The sequence below is a fragment of the Ahaetulla prasina genome, chromosome 2 (assembly GCF_028640845.1).
Source record: "Ahaetulla prasina isolate Xishuangbanna chromosome 2, ASM2864084v1, whole genome shotgun sequence".
Taxonomy (NCBI): domain Eukaryota; kingdom Metazoa; phylum Chordata; class Lepidosauria; order Squamata; family Colubridae; genus Ahaetulla; species Ahaetulla prasina.
In genome coordinates this window covers 187,843,188-187,861,625 of record NC_080540.1, presented here as the reverse complement: position 1 = coordinate 187,861,625, position 18,438 = coordinate 187,843,188, and the positions used below count along the sequence as shown (strand labels likewise).

At 44.3% G+C, this 18,438-nt stretch overlaps 1 protein-coding gene across 1 annotated transcript in view; it reads left to right on the top strand.

Moving 5' to 3' along the window:
- The window catches only part of A2ML1 (alpha-2-macroglobulin like 1), a 166,173-nt gene that overhangs the window by 46,058 nt on the left and 101,677 nt on the right, over positions 1–18,438 (top strand). The window contains exons 10-12 of the mRNA XM_058168000.1: positions 3,254–3,363; positions 7,445–7,609; positions 8,884–9,111. Coding sequence (XP_058023983.1) covers positions 3,254–3,363; positions 7,445–7,609; positions 8,884–9,111 — 503 coding nt within the window. The remainder of the gene's footprint in view (positions 1–3,253; positions 3,364–7,444; positions 7,610–8,883; positions 9,112–18,438) is intronic.

Below are 18,438 nucleotides of genomic sequence, written 5' to 3'. Positions count from 1 at the left end.
GGCTTACATAATCATCTCATAAACAGCTCATGAAAACCCCAAATTCACAATCTCAGAAAATTAGAATATTACATGAAATCAATAAAACAAGGATTGTACATAGAACAATATTGCACCTCTGAAAAGTATAAGCATGCACATGTACTCAGTACTTGTTTGGGCCCCTTTTGCATCGATTACTGCCTCAGTGCAGCGTGGCATGGATGCTATCAGCCTGTGGTACTGCTGTGGCGTTATGGAAGACCAGGATGCTTCAATAGCGGCCTTCATCTCTTCTGCACTGTTCGGTCTCATGTCTTTCATCTTTCTCTTGGCAATGCCCCATAGATTCTCTATGGGGTTCAGGTCAGGCGAGTTTGCTGGCCAATCAAGCACAGTAATCCCATGGGCATTGAATCAGGTTTTGGTACTTTTGGCAGTGTGGGCAGGTGCCAAGTCCTGCTGGAAAATGAAGTCAGCATCCCCATAAAGCTCGACTGCGGAAGGAAGCATGAAGTGCTCCAAAATCTCCTGGTAGATGTCTGCGTTGACCCTGGACTTAATGAAGCACAGTGGACCAACACCAGCAGATGATATGGCTCCCCAAATCAACAAACTGTGGAAACTTCACACTGGACTTCAAGCATCTTGCAGTGTGTGCCTCTCCATTCTTCTTCCAGACTCTGGGTCCTTGGTTTCCAAATGTTGCTCTCATCAGAAAAGAGGACTTAGCAACAGACCAGTTCTTTTTTTCTTTAGCCCAGGTAAGACGCTTCTGACATTGTTTGTTGTTCAGGAGCAGCTTGACAAGAGGAATATGACATTTGAAGCCCATATCCAGGATCCATCTGTTTGTGGTTCCAGTCCGGCTTCCGGCCCGGTTACAGCACTGAGACGGCTTTGGTCGCGTTGGTGGATGATCTCTGGAGGGCCAGGGATAGGGGATGCTCCTCTGCCCTGGTCCTATTAGACCTCTCAGCGGCTTTCGATACCATCGACCATGGTATCCTGCTGCGCCGGTTGGGGGGATTGGGAGTGGGAGGCACCGTTTATCGGTGGTTCTCCTCCTATCTCTCCGATCGGTCGCAGACGGTGTTGACAGGGGGGCAGAGGTCGGCCCCGAGGCGCCTCACTTGTGGGGTGCCGCAGGGGTCGATCCTCTCGCCCCTTCTGTTCAACATCTATATGAAGCCGCTGGGTGAGATCATCAGTGGCTTCGGTGTGAGGTACCAGCTGTACGCTGATGACACCCAGCTGTACTTTTCCACACCGGGCCACCCCAACGAAGCCGTTCAAGTGCTGTCCCGGTGTTTGGAGGCCGTACGGGTCTGGATGGGGAGAAACAGGCTCAAGCTCAATCCCTCCAAGACAGAGTGGCTGTGGATGCCGGCATCCCGGTACAGTCAGCTGAGTCCTCGGCTGACTGTTGGGGGCGAGTCATTGGCCCCGATGGAAGGGGTGCGCAACTTGGGCGTCCTCCTGGATGAACGGCTGTCTTTTGAAGATCATTTGACGGCCGTTTCCAGGAGAGCTTTTTACCAGGTCCGCCTGGTGCGCCAGTTGTGCCCCTTTCTAGACCAGGATGCCCTATGCACGGTCACTCACGCCCTCGTGACGTCTCGCCTGGATTACTGCAATGCTCTCTACATGGGGCTCCCCTTGAAGGGCATCCGGAGGCTGCAGTTAGTTCAGAATGCGGCTGCGCGGGTTATAGAGGGAGCCCCTCGTGGCTCCCGTATGACACCAATCCTGCGCAGACTGCACTGGCTACCTGTGGCCTTCCGGGTGCGCTTCAAGGTTTTGGTAACCACCTTCAAAGCGCTCCATGGCATAGGGCCGGGTTATCTACGGGACCGCCTACTGCTACCGAATACCTCTCACCGACCCGTGCGCTCTCACAGAGAGGGACTCCTCAGGGTGCCGTCAGCTAGGCAGTGTCGTCTGGCGACGCCCAGGGGAAGGGCCTTCTCTGTGGGGGCTCCCACCCTCTGGAATGAACTCCCCCCAGGACTCCGTCAACTTCCGGACCTCCGAACCTTCCGTCGCGAGCTCAAGACACATTTATTCATCTGTGCAGGACTGGACTAGATTTTAAATTTATAGGGGTTTTAATTGGTTTTTAATATTTATATTTATATTTTTAATAATTTGGCATTAGAATAAGTTTTTTAATGGTTATCTTAATTTGTACATAAATGTTTTATTTGCCTGTGAACCGCCCTGAGTCCTTCGGGAGATAGGGCGGTATACAAATATGAATAAATAAATAAATAAATAAATAAATAAATGGTGGCTCTTGATGCACTGACTCCAGCCTCAACCCACTCCTTGTGAAAGTCCCCAAGACTTTTGAATGGCCTTTTCCTGACAATCCTCTCCAGGCTGCAGTCATCCCTGCTGCTTGTGCACCTTTTTCTTCCACACTTTTCCCTTCCACATGACTTTCTATTAATGTGCTTTGATACAGCACTTTGGGAACATCCAACTTCTTTTGCAGTTAGCTTTTGAGGCTTTCCCTCCTTATGGAGGATGTCAATGATGGTTTTTTGCACAACTGTAAGGTCAGCAGTCTTTCCCATGATTGTGATTCCTACTGAACCAGCCTGGAAGACCATTTAAAGGCTCAGGAACTCTTTGCAGGTGTTATGGCTTAATTAGCTGATTAGAGTGGGACACTTTGAGCCTAGAATATGAAACCTTTTCACAATATTCTAATTTTCTGAGATTGTGAATTTGGGGTTTTCATGAGCTGTAAGCCATAATCATCAAAATTATGACAAATCAAGGTGTGAACTATCTCGCTTTGCATGTAATGAGTCTCTCTCATATATTAGTTTCACCTTTTAAGTTGCATTACTGAAATTAATGAACTTTTGCACGCTATTCTAATTTTTCGAATTTTATCTGTATAGTTTTGCTTCCAGAAAGAAATGCTTCTAGTGCTTACTATTTGAAGGAACCTCTGCAGCTGTTTTTTCTTACTTAACTGTGACATATGTTGGTGGAAATGAAAAAGAAAATAGAGAAATGGTAGTATTAATAGGAAGATCAGAATTTCAGCTTTCCCTTAATGAAAGGTTATGAGTAAGGTAAGATAATTGTACAATAAAACTCTCCTTTAGAAGCCTCTCTATTAAATATCTCTACTTCATCCATATTCAGACTTTAACACACATGGACATTTTCATTAGTTAGTCCTATTACTTTTTCGTGCTCAGTTTTATCTATTTCCATCATGTTTTCCTGACATGTTTCATATCTTCTCTTTGTGTAGGACTGGAGGCTACAAATATGGACAACATTCCTATAGCTATCAGTGAAGTGAATTTGGTATTTGAAGAACTCAGTCCTTTCTATAAGCAAGGTTTCCCTTACTCTGGAAAGGTAACAACCCAACTGAATCCAGTTTTCCAGTTTAATAAGGAATTATTAACATTGCAACTTGGAACGTAAGAGTAAATGCTAAATAAAGGAGACAGAGGGAATTAAAGTTAGACAATATGAATATAAACTCAGAGCTTTTGCAGATGACTTGGTGATTACTTTAACAAATCCTATAAATTCAAGTGTTTCTCTGTTAGAAATAATTGATCGATATGGAAAGGTTTCATGGTATAAAACAAAAGTGTAATAAAAAATATGACCAGACAACAGAAAGAAAAATTAGAGGAAATAACAGGAAATGAAATTGTAAAAAAGGTTAAATATTTCGGGGTTTATATTACATCATCAAATGTGAAATTGTACAAGAATAATTATGAGGTGTTATGGCAAAAAGTTCAGAAGGAGTTGATTGTTAAGAAAAAATTGCAATTATCTTTGCTGGGGAGAATAGCTGCTATCAAAATGAATGTTTTACCTAGATTTTTATTCCTCTTTCAGATGATACCAATAATTAAGAAAGATAAAAATTTGGAGGAATGGCAGACTGGAATTAATAAATTTATATGGGAAGGTAAAAAAGCGAGGGTTAAAATGAAAATAATTCAAGTTTCCCGGGAAAGGGGAGATTTAAAAATGCCCAATTTTAAATTATATTATGAAGCAGCTGCTCTCTCTGCAATAAGTGATTGGTTTAATCTAACGGAGGACAGAATCCTGAATATAGAAGGTTATGACTTGCTATATGGATGGCATGCATATTTAAATTATGACAAAAAAGTGGATAAGGCTTTTAAAAATCATGTGTTAAGAACTGCTCTTTTGTGTGTTTGGAAAAAATACTCTTATAAACTAAATTATAAGGTTCCTATGTGGGTGAGTCCCAGGCATACAGTAGAGAATATAAATATAGAACAGAATCAGGAAATGATTACATATAAAGATCTTTTGTATACTGAAAGAGATAATTTGCAATTAAAATCTCTGCACGTATTAAAAGAAGAAGGGAAAAATTATACTTGTTTTCAATATGGGCAACTACGTGCTAGATGGAAGGAAGATCAGAAAATTGGTATAGTGCAGAATGAGGAAAATTTGGTAAAGCAAATTAAAAATCAGTCTCAGGAGCATATAAAGAGATTGTATAATGTGTTACTTGAAATAGATTCTGAAAGGGATTTGGTAAAGGACTGTATGATAAAGTGGGCACAAAATTTTCAGGAGCCAATATTATTGGAAACTTGGGAAAAAATTTGGGTTAGAAATGTTAAATTTACGCAGGCACAGAATTTAAGGGAAAATTTTTATAAAATGTTTTATAGATGGCATTTAGATCCTACGAAATTATCGTGTATGTATCCAGATATGCAAGCAAAATGTTGGAGATGTAATTGTGATGATGCTACATATTTTCATATTTGGTGGACTTGCAAGAATATATGGACTTGGATAAGAATTTGGTGGATTATACAAAATGTTTTGAAAAAGAAGATAAAGTTCCTACCACAATTTTTTTTACTGGGAAATATTACGGACTGTACAGTAATTGAGACTAAATTGATTTTAAATCTAATAACAGCGGCAAGATTACTGATAGGACAGTATTGGAAGAAAAAAGAATTACCTACAATAGAAGAATGGATATTGAAAGTTGCCAATTTGGCTGAGATGGCAAAAATCTCAGCCTTTTTGAAAGACAATATGCAAGAAAGATACTTAAATGAATGGGAAAAATGGATTGACTATATTCAAAACAGATATCAGATGAAGAGATATCAGACTGTCTTTGAATGATTAGGATGTATTATTTCTGATTGCATTGGGGGAGGTTAGGATTTGATGAGAAATGTAGGAGTATAACTGAGTTAGGAGGGAAAATTTTTAACATATGTTTGTTTTACTTTTAACTATACCTTGTGTTTGTTCCGGGAAGTGGGGGGGGGAGGGTTTTTGAAGGAGGGGGTAAGGGGAGGGGGAAAGGGGGGGAAAAGCTTTTTTTTTTGTAAAAACTTTTTCAATAAATAAAGAGAGTAAATGCTAAATACTACAAGTTAGTGGATGAATAAATGAAATCCTTGTCTGTAAAACTAAGAAAACCTCTGAACAGCACCACTGAAGTGTTCCTATTCTGTGTGAAAACTGCTGGCTGTAAAAGTGCTATCTTATCTCCAATCTCAACTCTGCATTGGCAACAAGGCAGACAGGGCTTCTGTCTGCATCAGTCAATATGAGCTTGCAGGCAGGAATGGAGAACCTTTGTTGATGCCATTTAGTCCTTCTGCTACTGGTTCTCTAATTTCATGAAGTGATTGCTCTATGGAGCTGAAGAAAGGGGCAGGAAAGGAGCTGTTCTTTGCTGGTTTTTTGCTGTTTCTTTCTTGCCATTAATGGATGTGAAAAGAAGAAAAGGAGAAGGAGGTGAATTAAGTCTTTCTAGTACAACATCTCCCAGCATCAAAAAAAGTCTCCCTTCCTCATGCTGAAATGGGGTGGAATTGCCCCCAGCCTGTTGTGAAGCAGCCAATTAACTGGATACTTAGCTTGCTTGAATACTGCACACAAATAATTCTAACCCATGATTCTCATCAAACTGTTATTGGATGAAGTGTCATAAGGCTTCATCCTGGGGTTTTACTGTTCGAAATTTTAGATAATGACTTAAATGAAGAAGTGGAGGGAATATTTACTAAATTGGCCTGTGACATCACCTTAGGTAACATAACTAATACAGAGGTAGGCTGCACTTTCTTTAACAAAGGGTTTGCTGGTTGTGAGCATGCGTGCCCTTTTGGGAGAGAAACAGAGCTTCAAACAGACTCCTAATCAGCTCAGGCAGGTCTGGTGAGAACAGCAGGGCCAGCCCGGAACGCAGCTGGGCCAGCCAATGATCCAGAAAGTAAGTTATAAATGGATAGCATAGAACAGGGATGGGTGGACAGGCCCAGCCAGCAATCAGAGCTAAGGATTCATTCGAACCCTTGTGACCATGCGACAGCCCACCACTGAACTAATAATGAGAACACCTCTCAAATTGATAGATTAGAGCAATGGGCTGAAAACAAACAGAAAGAAATTTAACAGAGATAAAGGCAAAGTTCTTCACTGAGAAAACGGAAATCAAATATATGTGCAAAGGATTGGAAAAAGTGGCTTGATATTAATGAAAAAAACTTTTGGAACTTATAAAGGAGAATATTTGTAGTTCAGGGTTGAAATGAGAGATCCTTGGTGCTCTCTGAGCTTGCTCGTTTTCTTGTAGACGTTTTATTAGCAAAACTAGGTAATATCATCAGTAGTAGCTATCCGTGCTAACGATCAGTGATGTTACTAGCACTGATATTGTTACCTAGTTTGGCTAATGAAATGTCTGCAAGAAAACAACCAAGCTCAGAGAGCACCAAGGCCCCTACACTCTTGGAATTGATTGTCCTGATGCTAAAGTAGTTATACTCTTGCAAATAATTGATCACAAACTGAATATAAGCCAACAGAGTTATATGATTGCAAAAAGAATAAGTGCATTTTAAACAACATCAGTGAAATTGTAGTTTCATATAATAGAAAGAATAATAGTTCCATTTTATTCTTCGGTCTGTCTATTTCTGGCCACTGTACTTTTCAAACAGTTAAAGGGGAAGAGATTCAAATAACAAGAGAGCTATAAACTATGTCCCATGAGGGAGCTGAGCATGTTTAGACTTGAGAAGACTGAGGAAAGATCGAAAACACTTTTCAGGTAACTGATAGTAACATTTTAAGACCTGTTCTTTGTTCCAAGTCAAGAATAATGGATCCAAGCTGTAATAAGCCAGGTTCTGACTGAATGTTAAAAATAGTAACAATAATTTAGTATGAAAGCAATTTCCATCAGATGTGTTTTATCAGAAACCAGATAACTGTGCCAGGGATGCTTTAAGGCAGATTCCTGCACTGAGCAGGGTGGGACTTGATGGCCTAAAGACCTTTTCAAACCCTGTAAATGAAGGAATGCATTGCCCTGGTTCAGTCCTTCTTAAGAATGGGTAGAAATGAATTCTCATTTGCATATTTATTGTATAGTTCACATGCATATTTATTCCTACAGATTAAAGTTTCAGTCGATGATTCACCAGTCCAAAACTACACTGTCTATCTCATTGTTGATGTTGATGATGTGCTGGCCCAAATTACATATATCACAGATGAGAATGGTATTGTCTATTTCTCTCTGAATACAACTGCCTGGAACAACACCATGGTTTCTATAAAGGTGAGTTGACACAAATTAATAGGGATTTTGCCAAGCATCACAGTGTCCAGTTCCATATTAACAATGTAGTTTAGTTACTCCACTGACAGTAAAATGTTCATATTCCCAATATCAAATACAACAAAAATGGATGAAAAGATTTAAATTCTAAACTTGCAGTAGTTAGACTGTAATAAAAATATGTGCAGTAGCTACAACAAAATGAAGTGTGAATTATTCAGGTTGGGCAATACATATGTGTCTAATCCTTGTGAGGAAATGAGTTTCATTTTGACAACATTAGACTTTCTTCTTTCACTTTTTTAGAAACAAAAGGGACATCTTAGCCAATGTATACACTCTTTTATGTATCGAAATATTGTCACAGTTGGGCTTCTCAGTACATGTAAACAATCCTTAGTGACTGCCTCAGGCAGACTTTTCAAAGACTTTACAGTGATAATGAAAAAGTAAAACTGCAACTGTGCCCACATTTATGACCTTCATAGCATCTCTCTTTCTGTCATGTAGTCAAATTAATGTACAGTGTCTTGTGCCTGACATGTTTTTTTCCTCCATGCCCCCCAGAAAACCCGAGTTCCTTCCTTTGCAGTGTTTTGCTGACACCAAGTTAAGAAGCTCAGCTCTCTGACTTTAATTAGCCAGCTGGTGGTTGCTGCCTATAATTGACAAGACTAATCAGTTTCACATCTTTGGCTTTTGTTTGCCTTCTAAACAAGGAATGGGGAGTGCTGGGGCTAGTTCATTTCTTTCTACCCTGTTTCCCCCAAAATAAGACATCCCCTGATAATAAACCCAATTGGGCTTTTGAGCGCATGGCAATAAGGCCAAGTGCTTATTTCAGGGTTCAAAAAAATATAAGACAGGGTCTTATTTTCAGGAAAACATGGTAAGTATATTTTCCATTGTATGCTGCTTATAATCTTTTTTTTTCCAATGAACGTAAATACAAATATTAATTCCCTTGCTAATTATCCCATTCCAAAGGGCAAGCAAGTGGGGGAAAAGGAAAGCTAAAGTAAAATCTTGTGTCACAGTCAATTAGTGACCATGTCTTTTGGTGACTAAATTGAGAGTCCCAATTGTGCTTGCTAACCAATGACTCTCTGCAATAGAAATACCTTAAATCAGTTTGAGAACTGGTTTAACTTTATAGCACTGACCTATTTTGACATATTAACCACCCAGTTTTTTCCTGTCAAACCATTCTAAATATCACTCTAAAATATGCTTGAACACTGATAATTCCCATTGTTGATGCCTTTTCCTTATAGGCAACAGACACAATTGGGAATAAAACTGAAGAACAGATTGCTCGGATGTCGAACTTCGAAGACTATAAGTGGCTGAAGCCCTTCTACTCAGAGAGTAATAGTTTCCTTGAGATTCAGCATGTGGAAGAGGAGCTGCCCTGTGGAAAGGATCAGGAAGTATTGGTAGATTATATCCTTGACCAGAAAGAGCTGGACCCTGAGGCTGACCACATAGATTTTTATTACTTGGTGAGCATATAACAATTGATTAACAGGATATCTAACAGGAAAGGTTAACAGGATATCTATGATAAAATAGAATAGAATAGAATTTTATTGGCCAAATGTGATTGGACACACAAGGAATTTGTCTTGGTGCATATGCTCTCAGTGTACATAAAGAGAAAATACCTTCATCAAGGTACAACAACATTTACAACACTTAATGATAGTCATAGGGTACAAATTTAACACTTAAGGATACAGCACTTAATGATAGTCATAGGTACAATAAGCAATCAGGAAACAATCAATATAAATATAAATCATAAGGATACCAGCAACAAAGTTACAGTCATACAGTCATAAGTGGAAGGAGATGGGTGATGGGAACGATGAAAAGATTAATAGTGCAGATTTAGTAAGTAGTTTGACAGTGTTGAGGGAATTATTTGTTTAGCAGAGTGATGGCCTTCGGGGAAAAACTGTTCTTGTGTTTAGTTGTTTTGGTGTGCAGTGCTCTATAGCGTCATTTTGAGGGTAGGAGTTGAAACAGTTTATGTCCAGGGTGTGAGGGATCTGTAAATATTTTCACGGCCCTCATCTGTAAATATTTTCACGGTCCTCAGTGGAAAGCAGGTTGGTAGCAATTGTTTTTTTCTGCAGTTCTAATTATCTTCTGAAGTCTGTGTCTGTCTTGTTGGGTTGCAGAACCAAACCAGATGTTTATAGAGGTGCAGATGACAGACTGAACAATTCCTCTGTAGAACTGGATCAGCAGCTCCTTGACCAGTTTGAGCTTTCTGAGTTGGCGCAGAAAGAACATTCTCTGTTGTCCTTTTTTGATGATGTTTTTGATGTTAGTTGTCCATTTTAGATCTTGCAGTATGGTAGAACCTAGAAATTTGAAGGTTTCTACTGTTGATATTGTGTTGTCTAGTATTGTGAGAGATGGAAGTATGGAAGGGTTTCTCCTAAAGTCTACCACCATTTCTACGGTTTTGAGTGTGTTCAGTTCCAGATTGTTTTGGTCGTACCACGAGGCTAGTAGTTCGACCTCCCATCTATATGCGGATTCATCATTGTCTCGAATGAGACCGATCACTGTTGTGTCATCTGCGAACTTCAATAGTTTAACAGATGGATCGTTGGAGATGCAGTCATTGGTATATAGAGCGAAGAGAAGTGGGGAGAACACACAGCCTTGGGGGGAGGGCCCTGTGCTAATTGTACAGGTATCTGATGTGATCCTGCTTAGCTTCACCTGCTGCTTTCTGTTTTTTAGGAAGCTTGTGATCCACTTACAAGTCTGTTTAGGAACCTGTAGCTGGTTTAGCTTAGTTAGAAGAGTGTCTGGAATGATGGTATTGAATGCTGAACTAAAGTCTACAAAAAGAACTCAAAGAATGGAAAACAACAAAAATAAATAAGGGAGAAATAAAATATTAATACAGACAACATAGTTCCCAATTCCTGAAAAGAAGAAAGAAAAGGGAAATTCTAAACTAAGTAGGATGAAAGAATAAGAAGAACAAAATAGAAAATTGTTTCCTGAGATAATGGCATTTCTGTATCTTACATGTTGGTGGTTCACTGTATGAAGTCACATTACAGCAGTAACTGTGACAAACTCCAGTACATGGGGAGCTTCTCTGTGAAGACTTTCAGAGGAAGATCATAAGGAAGAATTCAGACCTGCAGTTCTTGCCTGATTTTAAATTTTCAGAAGAAAAACCCGAAAAACTTCAGTTGTGTAGTACATTGTGTAGTATATATATATATAACACACATACACACACACAGGGCTGAGGACTTCTGGTTTGGTGTCTCGATGACACAGTTGGGATAGCGGGGCAGTGTGAAATCCTGGCTGATACTTCTTCGTTGGGGGGCCCTAAGGGGCCAAAGTCACCCTGGAGTGGTGTCGAAGAAAGGAGGGATCCCTTGCTGATTGTGGAGGCTCTTCTGCTTGATCTGAGGTACCCCCCAAACCAACAAAGAGAAATGGCCAATATGATCAACCAAAGCTTGGCCGACTGAAGAAAGAAATGAGCTGGAGCGGTTTGTGTACAGTGGATTGGAACTGGGTGAGACAATTTTCATTTTTTTTTTATTAGAGACCCACTTTAAAAAAAAGAATTTTTGAAAAACTCCGAAGTGTGAAAAAAGCTGCGAATTAACACATGGAGATAAACTGTAGACCCAAAAGAAAAATGAAATGTTAATGGAAGAATATGAAGTTTTTAAAGACTGAACTGGAATTTGTTATGTTGTGAACAGTGACTTAAATCTGCTGGAAATATTGTCTGAATGTTGGGAGAAATTATATAAAGAAAAACAGTTTTTTCCCCTTTGTATTGAACTTTGACAATCAGCTGGCAGCCCCATTTTGGTATTGAAATTTTGAGCTGTGTTGCCATCTACTGGCCAAAGAAAATACTATATTGATATAGGGCTGGAAAAGACCTTGAAAGAGAGTTGGGGGTGGGGAGGAAGAAGAGTCATAGGAGGAGATAAGAGAAGAAGAAGGCAAACAACATCTGGAAGGCTATCTCTTTGTTTTTTCTGTTGTCTCTACTTGTTACTTTTTGGCGGTTTAGAAAAAACTGGTGAGCCTTTTGATTTTTTTTTTAATTCAAAAAGTTTACAAACATTTTTACCCATACTTCCCCCCTCCTCCCTCCAACCCTCACCCTATCCCCTCCCTCCACCCCCCTTCACCCAATCCCTCACCCCCCACCCCCGGACTTCCCAGAGCAAAATACAGGATATATCACCTAACAATCATAAACTAGAATAAGCAAACAATCCATAAACTTTCATCCCTCCCCTAGTACCTTAACTCCCCTTATCTATTCAAAAAAAAGAAAGAAAGAAAAAGAAAAGAAAACAAACTATTACAATTACATTCTATCCATTCTTAAGCTTTTCAATCCTTCTTCTCCATTCCAATATTCTTTCCTAGACAGTCTTTTAAGTACTCTAAAGTTTCTGGTTTCTATTTTAAGTTCATTCATTTTTGTATCCAATCTTCAATAGTATACGATATTCCATCTTCCAATATTTCAGTAGCAAAAATCCAATTGCTGATATTAAAATTAAAATCAATTTACTCCCTATTATTCTCCGAAGTAATATCTTGTATAGTCAACCAGATTTATAGATCCATTATACATAATAATAAATAATATCATTTTTATCCAATCCTTAATACTCCATTTCTTAATCTATTATCATCACCTTATTTTTTATCCAAATTAATTTAAATTTTAACAAATCCACATATAATCAACTAGCATTACTACAATCACTCCAACATTTAGAATATAAATTCAAACAATACCATTTACATTTAATTTTTTTTTTGCATTTATATCCCGCCCTTCTCCGAAGACTCAGGGTGGCTTACACTATGTCAAGCAATAGTCTTCATCCATTTATATATTATATGCAAAGTCAACTTATTGCCCCCAACAATCTGGGTCCTCGTTTTACTTACCTTATAAACGATGGAAGGCTGAGTCAACCTTGGGCCTGGTGGGGCTTGAACCTGCAATAATTGCAAGCAGCTGCTGTTAATAACAGACTGTCTTACCAGTCTGAGCCACAGAGGCCCTTATCCCAATTATTCCCCATATTTCCAACTCTATAAATTACCAAATAATTTATAGCCATTTTCATGCATTCCTTAATTAATTTATTTTATTTATTTATTTTTCAAATTTATATACCGCCCTATCTCCCTAAGGACTCAGGGCAGTTCACAGGCAGTTAAAATACATATAAATACAGATTAAAAACAACAATTAAAAAACTTATTCTATTGCCCAAATTTAAAATAGTATAAATAATAAAAACCCCTTAAAACCCATAACTTTAAAATCTAATCCAGTCCCGCGCAGATGAATAGGTGTGTTTTAAGCTCGCGACGAAAGGTTCGGAGGTCCGGAAGTTGACGAAGTCCTGGAGGGAGTTCGTTCCAGAGGGTGGGAGCCCCCACAGAGAAGGCCCTTCCCCTGGGCGTCGCCAGACGGCACTGTCTAGCTGACGGCACCCTGAGGAGTCCCTCTCTGTGAGAGCGCACAGGTCGGTGAGAGGTATTTGGTAGCAGTAAGCGGTCCCATAAATAGCCCGGCCCAATGCCATGGAGCGCTTTAAAGATTGTCACCAGCACCTTGAAGCGCACCTGGAAGGCCATAGGTAGCCAGTGCAGTCTGCGCAGGATAGGTGTCACACGGGAGCCACGAGGGGCTCCCTCTATCACCCGCGCAGCCGCATTCTGGACTAACTGAAGCCTCCGGATGCCCCTCAAGGGGAGCCCCATGTAGAGAGCGTTGCAGTAATCCAGGCGGGACGTCACGAGGGCGTGAGTGACCGTGCATAAGGCATCCCGGTCTAGAAAGGGGCGCAACTGGCGCACCAGGCGAACCTGGTGGAAAGCTCTCCTGGAGACGGCCGTCAAATGGTCTTCAAAAGACAGCCGTTCATCCAGGAGAACGCCCAGATTGCGCACCCTCTCCATCGGGGCCAGTGACTCGCCCCCAACAGTCAGCCGAGGACTCAGCTGACTGTACTGGGATGCCGGCATCCACAGCCACTCTGTCTTGGAAGGATTGAGCTTGAGCCTGTTTCTCCCCATCCAGACCCGTACGGCTTCCAAACACCGGGACAGCACTTCGATAGCTTCATTGGGGTGGCCCGGTGTGGAAAAGTACAGCTGGGTGTCATCAGCGTACAGCTGGTACCTCACACCGAAGCCACTGATGATCTCACCCAGCGGCTTCATATAGATGTTGAACAGAAGGGGCGAGAGAATCGAACCCTGCGGCTCCCCACAAGTGAGGCGCCTCGGGGCCGACCTCTGCCCCCCTGTCAACACCGTCTGCGACCGGTCGGAGAGATAGGAGGAGAACCACCGATAAACGGTGCCTCCCACTCCCAATCCCTCCAACCGGCGCAGCAGGATATCATGGTCGATGGTATCGAAAGCCGCTGAGAGGTCTAATAGGACCAGGACAGAGGAACAACCCCTATCCCTGGCCCTCCAGAGATCATCCACCAACGCGACCAAAGCCGTCTCCGTGCTGTAGCTGGGCCGGAAACCGGACTGGAACGGGTCTAGATAGACAGTTTCATCCAGGTGCAGGGGAAACTGATATGCCACCATACTCTCTACAACCTTCGCCGCGAAGCGAAGGTTGGAGACCGGACGATAATTACCTAAAACAGCCGGGTCCAGGGAGGGCTTCTTGAGGAGGGGCCTCACCACCGCCTCTTTCAAGGCGGCCGGAAAGACTCCCTCCAACAAGGAGGCACTTGTAATCGCCTGGAGCCAGCCTCGTGTCACCTCCTGAGTGGCCAGTAAACACGTGGTGGCACAGGTCCAGTAAACACGTGGTGGCATTCAGCCTACCCAACAACCTGTCCATGTCCTCGGGAGCCACAGGGTCAAACTCATCCCAGAAAGTGTCATCAAGACCACCCTCAGACGCCTCATCTGAATCATCGCAATTTTGGTCTAGACCGTCTCGAAGCTGAATGATTTTATCGTATAGATAACCGTTAAACTCCTCAGCACGTCCCTGCAATGGGTCATCCCGCTCCCCCTGGTGAAGGAGGGAACGGGTCACCCGAAACAGGGCGGCTGGGCGGTTATCTGCCGACGCAATGAGGGAGGAGGCGTAGCAACGCCTTGCTTCCCTCAGTGCCACCAGGTAGGTCCTAGTATAGGACCTAACTAGTGTCCGATCAGCCTCTAAACGGCTAGACCTCCAGGAGCTCTCTAGGTGTCTTCTCCGGCGTTTCATCCCCCTCAGCTCCTCGGAGAACCAAGGAGCCGGTTGGGATCTGCGCCGGGTCAGAGGCCGCAGAGGCACGACACGGTCTAAAGCCCCAGCCGCAGCCCGTTGCCAGGCTGCAGCTAGTTCCTCTGCCGTGCCGTGAGCCAGACCCTCAGGAAGTGGCCCAAGCTCCGTCCGGAACCTCTCCGGGTCCATCAGGCGCCTGGGACGGAACCAACGTTGTGGTTCCGTCTCCCTGCGGTGTTGAGTGGCGGTCAGAAAGTCCAGGCGAAGGAGAGAGTGATCTGACCATGACAAAGGTTCTATGACTACATCTCTCAAATCCAGATCCTTCAACCACTGACCAGAGATAAAAATAAGATCCAGAGTGCCACCCCCGATGTGAGTGGGGCCATCCACTACTTGAGTCAGGTCCAAGGCCGTCATGGAAGCCATGAACTCCCGAGCCACTGTCAATGACGAGCCGGCAGATGGCAAGTTAAAGTTCCCCATGACTAAAAGTCTGGGGGTCTCCACTGCCACCCCGGCAAGCACCTCCAGGAGCTCGGGCAGGGCAGCTGTCACGCAGCAAGGAGCCAGGTACGTGACCAGCAAGCCCATCTGACACCTATGACCCCATCTCACAAGAGGATTCACACCGCGATCTGAGGTACAGTGGTCTCCCCCGGCCCTAGACTCTCTTTAATAGCACCCGCCACCCCCCCACCCCTACCCTGGGCCCTCGGCTGATGGAATGCACGGAAACCCGGTGGGCACATCTCAACCAGGGGCACGCCCCCTTCAGTGCCCAACCAGGTCTCCGTAACGCCTATAATATCCGCGGCACCCCCCTGAATCAGATCATGTATTAGGGGGGCCTTATTGGCCACGGACCGTGCGTTGCATAACATCAGGCGAAGGGCCAGGCTCTGAGGGTCTTGACCATCCGAGGGAACGGAGAAATCAGAGGATCGGGCACGCGATCGCTTGCAGACATCGAGCGTGACCCCTAGACCGATCGATCCCCCTTGCCATATCTGCCCCTCCCATTACCGTGCAAATGGAACCACCCTCCACAAAAAGAACACCATTCCCCCCCCATAACCTCCGAACCCACTAAATAATCGCCACGAGCACGCGCAGGGACTGGTTTCCCTCCCGATGGGCTACCCCCAACACCCGCCCTAACCTCCCACCCCCATCCGACACTACCTCCCCTCCAACCCAAACCCGTCAGTTCCCGCCCTCCCCTTAAAATTCCCCTTAAAAAGCTGATTAAAATAATTAATTAAAAATCCCCTGAGTCTCCTATTTTTGGCATGCCATCTCTCGGGGTTCCAAAACCCGTCCTCAAGATGGGCCCTCGATAATGTGGGGGGCAAGACCCGCGAGAGAGGGGAATCTCGCAGGGCAAGAAGGTCAGCCGCTGTAAATGTCCGCATGATAAGAGTCCGGCAAACAGACCCATCCTGGACCTGTCAAGATGGAAATTGACGCACCAGTAATTCCGAGTGGAAGACAGACGGGATAAAGGTCTTAGGCGGTAGATAAACCGCCATGATTCAGTCAGAGCTCCAACCCCTCATCTCCAATCCTGAGGGGTGGTCTATAGGCGAGGGGGGGAGAAGGATATAGTCCTACAATAGTCAAGCTAGGATTGTCCAGGACCATCCTCAATTCCCCCAGCTGGGGACCAAAGGTCTTCAAAAGATCCCCTTGCAGCCAGCCCATGGGCGTCCTCCAAGATGGTAAAAGGGTGCCCACATGGCCCGTGATCGTCCTTCAAGTTGACAAAGAGGCCAAAGCACGCGCCTAATGGGCCAAGCTGCTCCACCGACGAGGCATCTCTCTCCCAAAGTCCGGGGGGGGGCAAAGAACTCAAAAAGCCCCCCATAGACGGCCCATAGACGTCCTCTAGATGGTAGGGAGGGCGTCCCCTAGACCCGTGGACAACCTTCAGGGTGGCAAAGAAGGCGACCATCGGACCCCTTCGTGGCCACTAAGCCAGGCCGCCAGCTGGAATAGGCCACTCACCCGCCGGGTTTGCTGGGTCATGCCACCGGCCCCAACTACTGGGCCAGTTCGCCGGCCCAGTCGACCACCAACAGGCTAGGCCATGGCCAAGCCGGTCCAACCAGGCCGCCGCCACCGCCGCCGCCACTACCGCTGCCGGGGGGAGAGAGCCTCCAGGCTCCTCCCAGAGCACTGCCAGGCCAGGCCGCAGCCGCCACCGAAGAACTCGGCCGCCGCCGCCGCCACTGCTGGAAAAGGCCAGGCTGCCCACACCACCGGCACCGCAGACGGAGGGGACAGAGGGGAGAAAGGCTCTAAGGCCCCTCCCGAAGCAGGGCCAAGCCAGGCTGCCGACCACCGCCGCCGGAGAACCGTCGGCAAAAACCGGCCGCCACCGCCGATGCCGCCGACGCCGCTGGAAAAGCCGGGCCGCTGCCGCCCAGCCAGGCCGCTGCCGCCCGGCCTGGAAAAGGCCGGGCCGCTGCCGCTGCTGGAAAAGGCCGGGCCGCTGGAAAAGGCTGGGCCGCTGCCGCCGCCGCCACCATCATCAGCCACACCGCCGCCGGAGGGAGAGTGCTCCGGGACTCCTCCTGAGGGAACCCGGAGACGCCCCGCCTCAATTCGCCCATCCTCTAACTCACCGCACTGTCTTCTACCCGGGCGGGGGGTCCAAGCTGTCAAAAAGACCCCCCCCACCCGGTCCGGCCCAAAATAGGCCCGTCGCCGCAACAGCTGTTCAGCGGTGCGGCGGCCATCTTGGGCATGCGCAGTACAATTAAGTCCATTTCTTATTCTGTTTTTATCGAGACACCCCCAAATAAAATAATTCACTCCCGGTTGGCTCCGTTGGTGATGGAGACAGTATTTTTAGACTGCCAGCCCCGAGATCACGTTAGAGCCGTCTAGACAGCGCAAATCGGCTGTCTAACGGCTCGGAAACCTTTCCCTCGGGAGAAGAGGGAAAGGTGAGAGTACGGGCGGAGGTAGAGCTCCCCGGAAAGCCCCAGGAGTGATTCTAGGGGCTTGAGGGTGAGAGCTCCCAGTTTAAGCCTGAGAGTTCCGGATCCGGGACGAGTCTGCTTTTTAGCAGACCAAATCACCGCGGCCATCTCTGTGATCAATATGATAATTTAAATTGATGACGATTTTATAAGGAGAATAAGATATTTTCTCTTTTTTTTTTGGAAAAGATTACAGACTTACTGAAATTGTTGCAAAGTATAAAATTAAACTGAGAAATGGATCTTAAAGATGCAAAGTTTAATGTTAAGGACAGTGGAGTCTCGTCATTTCAAATACATAAGCTACAGGAAGATATGAAAAAATTTTTAAAGGGACTTTTAAAGGAAGCTTTGGAGTCACAATTTTTGGTTATAGATCAAAAATTTAAGCAGATTCAAGAAGAAATCCTGGAAATTAAAGATCAGAATGAGGATACAAGAAATGATGTGTTGGCAGCATTTAAACGACTGTGTGAATGTGTGATCCAGTTGGATGAAAGAGTAGAAGAAATTAATCAAGTTAATTTGAATTTGGAAAATAAAATAGAGGAGGTTCAGACAAA